Source organism: Pteropus medius, unplaced genomic scaffold, assembly GCF_902729225.1.
Source record: "Pteropus medius unplaced genomic scaffold, Ma_sr-lr_union100, whole genome shotgun sequence".
Taxonomy (NCBI): Eukaryota; Metazoa; Chordata; class Mammalia; order Chiroptera; family Pteropodidae; genus Pteropus; species Pteropus medius.
Genome location: NW_024340849.1, coordinates 27982852 through 27993872, shown reverse-complemented (window position 1 = coordinate 27993872; position 11021 = coordinate 27982852). Strand labels below are relative to the sequence as shown.

Sequence of the window (11021 nt, the reverse complement as noted above, 5' to 3'; positions counted from 1 at the left end):
GTGTATGCGCGCGCGCGCGTTCAGCAGGCAGTAATTGTTTTTTTCTGTTGGGTTGTTCTCCCTAATAGGTTCATATAAAGGTTATAAAGTCCATCTATCCATATTGTCTTTCTCTTCAAAAGTACAAACAGAACACTACTGTTCAGTTTTGTAACCTTAAATTTCAAACAACACATTGATGAATTATTTATGTTAGAGAATGTGTTTTCAATAATGTGTAGCATAAAATGGAATGAATGCTTATCCATACGTGCTCTGAACTTTCTAAAGTGCATGCTAATAAACAGGGTAACCTAGCATCACTTTAGCTTGGTATAATTTACGAAGCAAGCACTTCCTCTTGGTTTTAGTTTCTGCATTATGTGCTCTGGCAGTCAGCTTACTGCTTTTACTGCTAGAGCCTTGCAGGTAACATTCCTTGACTCCAAGCTGTCTAACAGTGCTTTTCTCGCAGTATAACCAATGTTGGGATCTATGAATTTCATTTGTTGTTCTGGCTTCCAGCCATACTAAATTAGGCTTTAATTCATAATTAGTAGGAAGTCACAATTCCATAGAAAAGAGAACATTTTATATTAAATGGCCATTATCTAACATTGTGCTTTCACAAAATAATTAAGATGTTAGAAAATAATTACGATATCTTAAGTTTTCTAATACTTAAAGTGCAGGCATGAGGAGGAGAGGCAGTAATTTTTTTTAATCTGTGTATAGCTCCTGCTGCAATGACAGAAAGAAAAGAAATTCTCCTTAAATAATTTCATTAAGTTGTACAAATTATCATATTTGCCCAAATTTGCTTTCCGTATCAGAATCTCTGAAATCATGTACATTGCTTGCATAGTGATAGTCTTTTACCCAAACTCCCAAATAACAACAATAAAAGCCAAGAGTAGATAGCTTATGAATCTTGAATGGTGGGTATTGTTGAAGAAGAAGATTGGGTAACTTTCAGAAGTCTGTTTCTGTTAATGATAATACCTTTGTGTGAAGACTTAACTCAGAACTAATCAAGAGAGAAAATGATACAGGTCCACAGTCCCTCATCCAAAACTCTTGGATCCAATTGTATTACACAATTCACAAATGTCACATAGTACATAGGTCATATGTGGCATAGCATAATACATGATTATTCACATCAAATGGAATAAACGATAAATATAAATAACTGTTATCTGCCCAGGAAAGATTTTTGTGACCAAATAAGTTTGGGTTAGGTCATACGTTGCTACCAAAAAGTTTATGCAAAAACTTTTAATTTTCAGTACTCTTTAAGATTTCAAAATTACAGATAAAGATTATAAGCCCACATCACCACTCTTGGAGATTTGATTTTATTTATTCCTAACCTAGGAATCTCCATAAAAGGCAGTGTTTCTGCTTTCTTCTAACTCAGGGGTCCCCAACCCCTGGGCTGTGGACCAGTACCGGTCTGTGGCCTCTTAGGAACCGGGCCACACAGCAGTAGGTAATGGTCAGCAAGCAAGTAAAGCTTTATCTGTATTTGCAGCTGCTCACTACCTTACCACTACCTCAGATCATCAGGCATTCGATTCTCGGAGGAACACTGGTCTCTGGTGCCAAAAAGGTTGGAGACCACTACTCTAAATCATTTCTTCATATTGTTTTCCTAGGTAAAATGCTAGGCCACACAGGCTACAGGAGGAACCCATTAAGGTATCCCAGGTCCAGTCAGGTTAAATATTCACTTGTCAGAGACAAAGACCTGAACTACATTGTTCTTATAATTATCATTCATATAATGATTGATAGTTATTCAGGAAGTATAAATTCATAGGGATATTTAGTGAAAAGTAAGGCTTTCTCACACCCCAGTCTCCCTCCCAGCCAGCTAAGTACCTTCCTTAGAGATAACCACTACCAGTGTCTTGTGTGTCCTTGCAGGAATAATTATACATACACAATCTCGGCTTTGTATATGAATGTGTGTACTATAGAACTGTTTCATTCCATAAAGCATTTTACTAGTTCACTAGTGAGTGGATATTTGGGTTATTTCCAATCCTTTGTGATTGCAAATAATGCTGCAATAAATATTCCTATACACATCATTTGCACATGTATGAAGATATCTATAGAATAAATCTTAGGATTTGCAGTCGTGGGTCACAGATAAGTTCATTATAAATTTTGATAGACATTGCTAAATTGCTTCAATAGAGGTTATACAACCTACATTTCCACTTACAGTAATTTAAAGTGCCTATTTTATTACACCTTTAAGAGTGTAATCCAAAAGTTATTTGCCAGACTGAAAGGTAAAAATGATATCTTGTAGTATAATTAGCATTTCTTACTATGAGTAAAGTTTTATATTTGATTCATTTTATTTTCTACAAACTATTATTATGTCTTTTGTCCATTTTTCCACTGATCTGTTAGTCTTTTGTTAGTCTTTTTATTTTTGACTTGTAATTGCTCTTTACATATGGAAAAAAAAGCAGCCCTTTTTGTAATATGTCACAAATATTTCTCCCACTTTATCTTTGCCTTTTGACTTTGGTTATATAGCACTTTTGTCCATGCAGAAAAATTTCCCATACAAATGACTTTTCAGGTTCATTTCAGTTGGTTCTACCTTTGATTTGTCTTTAATCATTTCAATCTGCATTCATTTCTGTAGTAGTTGTTTATGGTGGCTTTAATGGCACATTTATCCAGAATTCTTTCTGATCTTTCTATCAAAACTCCCTTTCTCTGCCTACATCCTGCTTTCTAACAACAATTTAAAAATAATAATAGTAATAGCTTCCATTTACTTATTATATGCCAGGTATAGTACTGCTCACTTTATATATATTATCATAATTCTTCAGAAAGACATTGTTTTCAATCCCCATTTTACAGATAAAGCAACTAAAGCTTAGAAAAATTAAGCACCTTGCCCAAGATCACATAGGTAGAAATTGATAGAACCAGGATTTAAATATAGCCTCTGGCTTCAGAGACTGAACTCTTACCACTACCTTGAATGTGGGTTTTTTTTTTAATTAATATTAACTTGAGGCTATTACCTGAAATACAGTACAGTTATGATTAGCACCATAAGGATGACTAAGATGTTATTCTCCTTAAATAACAATTCAGTCTCAAGAAGTGGAGATTCCCAAATTCTTCTATAGTTATTCACTTTGTTATTACCGGTTTCTCACTGGTCTGAAAAGCCACGCCATTTAAAATAGGTAAAATAAGATGGTCATCTGTTGGAAGTATGTATCCATGTAAATTTAGCTCATTGAATTGTTCTGTTTTTCTGAAAATGTCTAGTCATCGTTTCATTCAAGTGATAATGATTTAGCAGAGTAACAATTTTATCAACTGGATCCACTTTTTAAAGTCCCACCACAATAAATGATAATGACTTTGTAGATCTAGAGGTTAGAACCACAAAGTTGGCAGAGAGATAGTAGTTAAACTTTTGAGCCAACAGAATTTCAGTTTAACTGGCTCTGTAGAACAAACAGCATTAAGACAGAAGAGAACCTGTAGGAACTCTTAATTTCTCCAGTCCCTGGGCCAGAATGATGCCTGAGCTCTCCACACCTTGCTTTTAGACTGCAGGGACTAGTTGACATGAATATAAGAAAAAAGTACTTATCACATGTTGATCCTTGATACGTATCTGAAGTCAATATCGCAGAAAGGAAGGTAGATACTAGATCTTTATGAACCTGGCTAGTTTATGACATGGTAGAAGCAAACCTAATTTGAACTATTTTATCTGATATTTCGTAAAACCTTCTCTGTATCTTCCCATTTTATTTCCATTCATCAAAGCAAGTTACATTGACATTATCTGTGCGAATGTTGTAGAAAGGAAGTTTTTTAAAAAAGCATACTGTAAAGGAAGTGTTTTCAAGCAAATTGTCCTGAAATCAACACTAAAGACCAAACACTGATTTTTTTTTCCCCTTAAGGTAACAAAACAGGAATGCTAAATACAAAATTTAGCTAGAGTAAGATAATAAAAGCTATGGAGATTCTTTTAAATTAGCAATGGCACATCTATAAAATAGAACACTACCGCAGTTTACAGGAATTAGGTAGATCTATATGCACTGTTGTGGAACAATCTCCAAAACATTCTGGTAAGTGAAAAAGCAGATCACAGATCAGTACATAAGCATAGCTCAATTTCAGTTCTTAAATACATGTGGGTCTATGTATGTTTATTTGTATATGCACATACATGCGTGTAATTATACCAAAAAAGGTTTAGAAGCATATATACCAAACCAATAACAGTGATTTCTGGAAAGGATAATGGGATTTGCATTTGGGTGGAGGATAGAGTGTTGAGAGGGGTCTAACTTTTCTTTGTATAATTCTATATATTTGAATTTTTATAATGAAACATTCTTATATTATTTGGACAATGTAAAGGTTTTTAATAAAATAATTGTAACAGGGTTATTTCATTCATTATTTATTGAGTACTTGACATCAAAGATACAGTGGCTCTTGCTCTTATATTGCTTCCAGTATAATGAAGGAGACAAATATTAAACAAACAAACACATACAAATAAATAATTACAAATTGTGGTAAATGTTTTGAAGTCAAAGAGCAGATTATTATGAGAAGAAAAATAACTGGGTCAATCTAATTTAGATAGTGGGGTTAAAGAAAGCCTTTCTGAAGTAGTGATGTTTCAGTTCATATCTAGTAGGGTAAAGTATAGTTATCCAAGCCCCCAAATGCAAGAGAAGTAAAAGCAAAAATACCTGAATGGGACTACAACTACATCTAATTAAAAAGCTTCTGCTGTCTACAGCCATGCTACCCTGAACAAGCCCAATCCATCTGATCTCAGAAGCTAAGCAGGGTCTGGCCTGGTTAGTACTTGGATGGAGGACCACGTAGGAAGACCAGGTGCTGTAAGCGTAAAAAATAAAAAAAATAAGGGATTGTAAACTGACAAGGTCCTTGCAATCTGTGAGGTCAACCAAGGGTTGCCTCGCCTAAAAAAAAAAAAATGCTTCTGCACAGCAAAAGAAACTATCAACAAAACAAAAAGGCAACCAACCAAATGGGAGAAGATATTGTAAACAATACCTCCGATAAGGGGCTAATATCCAAGATATATAAAGAACTCATACAACTCAACAACAACAAAAACAATCCAATTAAAAACTTAGCAGGGTGGCTCCATGGAGTAGTGGTTAACACGTCTGCTTTCCACGCAGAAGGTCCTGGGTTCGCGCCCCAGGTGGAGCCACAGACCATACCCCAGGTGCGCCAGGCCCCGGGTGCACACCGCGAGCTCATGGGAGAAGATGCCCCACCTTCAGAGATCCGGTTCTGAAGGGGAAATGGCAGCATCCGTGGGTCAGGGGTGGAAGTTGGAGGAGTGGGAGGCAAAACTGAAGATGGGTATCAGAATGGAAGGGGAGCAGGGGTAGGACAAAGAGGGTAAAGAGGCCAGATATGGTGACAGAAGGAGACTAGACTTCGGGTGGAGAGCACACAATTAAGTATACAGATGTCGTATAATAAAGTTATATACCTGAAATTTATATAATGTTATTAACTAATATCCCAATAAGTTTTAAAAAAATTTTTTCTAATTAAAAAAAAAATGTTATAAGTCAGCAGAAGAGAAGAGCTTACAGTCCCCTAGAAAGCCCTCTTGCAAATGATGTGATCTGTGATCTGATTCTTGCCCTGGGCAGCCCATCTCTATGAGCTTCTTGGATTCTAATGTTCTACTAGTCTGATTTCTATCTGGGTTGTGTGTTACAGGTATGAGACATCTCTGTTGGATTTGGTTCAATCTTTGAGCCCAAAGTCTGCTCCCAAACCTCAGCCCCATCCCTCCAGAGAAACTGGGGCCTGGAATCACAGTACTTGCCAACTCAGCCCTCTAAAATTGACCCGGAACAAGATGGGGGCAGGCAAGACCCCTGAAGACCTGGAGGAGAATCAAATTCTGGAAGATATCTTTTTCATTTGACATCAAAGCACTTGCTACAAAATTTTCATCAGAAATTTGTGGGTTTCTTTATATAATGATCTGGGATTTTAAATTATTTGATTGCAAGTAATTGTGTCTCTCCTTTCACAGGGACCTATTTCACTAGCATCTTGTTATGTATTGAATATAGAAATCATTCTAACAACCCAGGGTGTTTTTGATGAGACCAATCAGTAGATAACACATTAAGGGGGAATGGGGGTGGAGGGCAGTATCTTTTCTATGCCAAGCAGAGAAGAGAAAATCAACATAGGATACTTTCTGCATGGCACAGGCCATTTGCGTATTCAGCCTCATTTCAAGAATGTTTCCTTTTCAGTATTTTTCTTGAAAATGTTGGCTCTTCTGTACACAAGAAAAACCTATCGACTGAAAGATCCCTCTAATTTAAAACTAACCCCTTATAACATAGACAATTTCAGAAAGATAGACCTTTTTACCTCTTAACTCTGTTCTCTCACCACCTACCTCTAAGTGTTGTCATTTAATTCCACAGTTGGAGTTAGTGCCCCTAATATCGCAAGCAACACAGAGGACCAAGTGTGAATCAGGCTCAGTAGTTATAAGCCTGGCAGCTGCTCATCCCATAACCAAAAGAGCTCAGTGGGCTAGAGAGAGGGACCCACCCAATGCTTAGAAACCAGCATGGAATGCCCCAAGAAAATGACTGCCTTTGTGGAGGCAGAATCCTGAAACGCATCTCCTGCCATCTGCCAATTTCCCAGGATAAATAAGAATAATCTCAGTATTTTTTGTTGACCTGAGTGCCTATTTTATTCACTCTGTGAACTTCCCATGGTTATATCTTGGGAAGATGCCGAAAGAGGGAGAGTAGCATCAGCTGCTGCAGACTGATAGGCTTTCGCTCGATTGACCAAGCCCTGCATATGCTCTTCCCAAGGCTACGGTCCCATGGCCCCAAAGAACCATATCTACTTGCCAGATTATGCTCCACCACCCCAAGCAGAGTCTCCCCGCATTTCCCACGGGGCCTCACTTTGACCCAGAGAAAGCCTGTAGAAGAAGTACACTTGAGACCTCTTTCTCTCTCTGTTCTCCTGTTCAACAGAGCTCTTGAGATGGGCCCTTCAGCTCACAGTGGGCAGAAGTGGCCTCTCAGGCTGATGGGGAATATGATGAACCTTGTAGAACGAGTGAGTTTAAAACTTTCCAGTCATTGGCAGCAAGGGGAAGATGAGTCCTCAGATATGTATTACTTGGTGACTTTATTTGATCTAGAAGGTGTTGCTTTTATTCTCTCCCTTTCACCAACCCTAAGCTTGAACTGGGACCAAGAATCTTTGTCAATCAGTGTTGGTAGCCAAGGTCATACCACTCAGGGCAGCCTGCCTTAGTGAACCTACATGGCCTCCCTGAATTCTTTATCAAAACTAGATTATTTCAGCCTACAGAAGCCTTGCCGAGCAGCTTCCTTGTCTGGATAGATCTAAATCTCATTGTCTGTTCAAGCTGAGGCCCTGTCACCTCCACTCAACCTTCCTTCGCTTGTGTCTTTTTGCTCTTTGAGGGAGAGAAGAATGGAGACTACCAATACCATTTTCTTCATCTGCGGTAAGGAAAAGATCAAGACTAACTAGTTGTAGTCATTCACTTGAAAAGTTGAGAAATCATTGTAGGTTACAATATCCTTTTAAAGTTCACCCGCATGAGATTAACAAAATCAGTTTCATCTCATTTCAGAAAGCTTTGGAAAATGAAGTTTTCTTTGCTGTGGCAAAAATGGATGGCCATTTTCTCAGTTAAAGTTAGGTTCCCAGAACTGTATTTTCCTTGCTCCATGTGTCATGGCCACCTAAACGCACCCAAACCCTGAGATCATCCATAACCACACTCGCCCACACCAATGTCCTTTACTGCCCTTCAGAGTAAGAGGAGGCCAGGAGGACCAAGAAAAGAATTATGATTTCTTTAAGAAGTTTGTTTACCTTTAGAAAAATCATAAACAGAATCGAAACCAAAGGCTTTTGGAGGGTCACATGCCACCGAATGAAATTTAATTGCTGCTTTACCTCCCATGAATGAGCAATTTGGAAGAGCAAAGATGGATTTTCAGCAGAGCGTCAATCAACATATTTTTCATATGCCACATTCCCTCACCATTTGTCTTTCTCTATCCTGTAGGCATTTCCTGAGTGTCAATAGGATGTGAATTTGTGTCTAATCTAATGTCTTCTTTATGAATTGAACATTATATGTTAACATTTTAATCTGTGTCCTGCTGCGATACACACACATCACATATACATATGTGTGTATGTGAAAGGGTGATTATAGAGCCTGGAGGCTGAACCTCATTGCAGACTAACCTACCAAGAGACAGGGTCTGGCACAAAGGAATCTGTCTCTCCTCCCTGGGAAGTGCTCCCAACAGTGACTGGTTGGGATTTGCTTGCCCAGCCTCCAGCCATTTCTCCAAAGCAAGGCTGGACACTTTGGGGGTGCTGCAGGTAGTGCTACAATGTTGCCCACCCTGCTACCCACCATTCTGTGGGATAAAAACCAATCAATGTTTGCAAAATGAAAAAGGACAAAGTATATCCATTGAAACTCCCTAAATAGGGCCCAAAGTGCTTGATTTATAAAACTAAGGCTAATCAAGGAGAAACTTTTGCCAGTAGTCACCCTTCCAGGAGGTACACTTGTGTTTCTCCAAACCGGACCCCCATGATGGGAACTTTAGATCTAGAATACACCAAATCATGAGAAGGGAGGGACTCTTCCTTCGGAGCCACTCTTTTTGACTTGGCTCTGCTTCCAGCACTATAGTTCATATGAGAGATTTGCTAGTCAGGGACTCTGGGGAGGGGACAGGCTTAAAGGAGCAGAACTAGATGAAGTCTGCAGTCTTTAGGGAGATGGAGGCTATGGCAGACTTCTCCAGGCTTACGCCTTGTCCCCACCTCAGTGTACATTATCTTTAATGTGGGCAATTGTTTATAATATGTGTGAGATTTTAAGTTAATAAATTATCTCCATGACTATTTTCCCAATGTGGTTTTGATACTGAATTGTCCTTTGAACATCCTCATCAGATCAGTGAGGCACAGCTTGAAAGCAAGAGCAGAGCCCCAGATTATCAAAATGTTATTTTCTTTAGTGCTTGGTAAAACAAAAGCATGTGGTCAACTGAAAGAAAAGAAATGGTTTGCCACATCCTAATAGGTTTTCCTGGCTAACTCAAGCTCGCTCCCATCCAGCCTCTGGACACCAAGCTTCTTCTAGGTTGTGCGGTTGCTGGAATGAAAGATTCAATCTATGCACACTCCTGAGTCCCTTTCATGGGCCTATCCCCAAAACTTCTCAGCAAGGATGAAATATCTCAGTACTTTGAGTCAGGAAAGATGGCCCTGCCCAGTTGGCTTTAGGTGCTGGAGAATGTAGGCGAGGGCTTGAGTGCCTGACATTCTAAGATCATACCTGTGGATTCAGCTAAGATGCCAGACACCCTATCCTTCCCCCTGCTCCCCAAGCCAGTCTGGCACGTTCACCTGAACAAGGAGACTGCAACTGCTCCTCAGAGGTGGAGGTGGCAAGAATAGAATCATCACCCAGCCATCTCCCAAACTGGAAATGAGATAAGTAAAGTTTGCCTCAATTGTCAAATGGTTATCCTTGAGTTTAGGAACAAAGCTGGAGATCAGTGGGGTAAGGGTGACACCCTAGTCCTCAGAGGAAGAATGACCTGACAGCTAGAGAACAGTTTCATAAATTAATTACCAGTTAAATGGTTTCTCAAAGTTGATGTTCAAGGCGAGTCGTTCTCAAGCACCTAGGGTTCCATTGTTCCATTTAGAAGTGGGACCTTCTAACCTCTCAGGCTTCAGCTTCACAGCTATTTCCCCTCCTTGACCACCTCCATCCCCCACACACACACTCAGCATTGAGTAGGCACCCAGAAAATGTCCAAGGCCTTGTCTACCCCCACCCCACCCCCGCCATGATCCCATCAACTTCCAGAGTCACAGAATTCTATGGCAGGATTGGACCTTAGAGCCCATATAAGTCATCACTTTAACTTTACAGATGAAGAAAGTTCAGAGAAAAGTGACTTTCTGAGCCCCCACATCCTGTCAGTGACAGGTCTGGCTGCCAAGCTGGTACCCTCCCCACTACAGCACTTCACTACCGTGGACTGGTATTCCAAGATGAACGCTTTTAAGAATCTCAACTAGGACTGGACATTCCACCACCATCTCTCAGAATCGAGCTCTCGCAGACCACTTGGGCCAAGGTGAGCAAAAATGCAACATGTCCACTCCTTGGGGCCTTTGTAAGTCCATAACTCTCAAGGAGTGATTGCCACCATCTGGACTTCTTTCTGTCCATGGACATGGAGGCCATGGGAAGAACTATCTAAAGCACTACTCCTAAGAAAAAGACACACTCTCCAGGCCAGGTAGCATAATGGACGTGACTGTCTTCAGGTAATAAAGGTTGTCATAACCCTGCTTAAGGCCTCTTCCAAAAGGACAGTGGCCAAAACGAGGGTGAGGCCTACCTTCAGTTGTCTGGAGGCCAGTGGTAGGTACATTAGTAAAATCAGTGGCTTGGTTTGGGAGTCCAATAGGAATGACCTAGGTCAGTACCTTTACGGAGACAGTCTCGTCTGATTGGCTTCTTGAAGCCGAGGATAAGCTTCAGCACTTTACCAGACTTTCCCTTAGAGGAAAACCGGGTGGTCATGAAAATGTTTTCACTTCTCTTAGTATTTACCTAGGGGTGGTCAAGTGGTATCTCTATGTTTAACTTTTTGAGGAACTGCTAGACTGTTTTCCAAAGCAGCTTTACCATTTTACATTCCCACCAGCAGAGTATGAGGGTTCATGGACACTTCTCACTCTCCTCGAAAATCCTCCCTTTCGCTATTGTTGCAGCTACTCGGATTCAGCACGTTACCAGCTCTCCCTTCGCTCCGCTCCCCTCGCAGCTCACGGTGACTGGCCGTCTTCCAAAGACGCGCTGCTCTTTCCTGCCTGTGCGACTTTTCCATGTTTCTTTTTTA

The 11021-nt window shown here is 40.0% G+C and overlaps 1 protein-coding gene, 1 non-coding gene and 1 pseudogene across 8 annotated transcripts in view; all 3 read left to right on the top strand.

Moving 5' to 3' along the window:
• KIAA1328 (KIAA1328 ortholog) overlaps positions 1–9009 on the top strand; it is a 229026-nt gene extending 220017 nt beyond the window's left edge. For all 7 annotated transcript variants that reach the window (XM_039842883.1, XM_039842892.1, XM_039842891.1 and 4 more), the window contains one exon: positions 5767–9009. In XM_039842883.1, coding sequence (XP_039698817.1) covers positions 5767–5977 — 211 coding nt within the window. In that variant the 3' untranslated portion in view covers positions 5978–9009. The remainder of the gene's footprint in view (positions 1–5766) is intronic.
• LOC120590940 (uncharacterized) lies at positions 4791–4908 on the top strand (annotated as a pseudogene).
• Positions 5169–5242, top strand: TRNAG-UCC (transfer RNA glycine (anticodon UCC)). The gene has a single exon. It is a non-coding gene; the product is annotated as a tRNA-Gly (tRNA).
• Positions 9010–11021: the final 2012 nt, after the last annotated feature.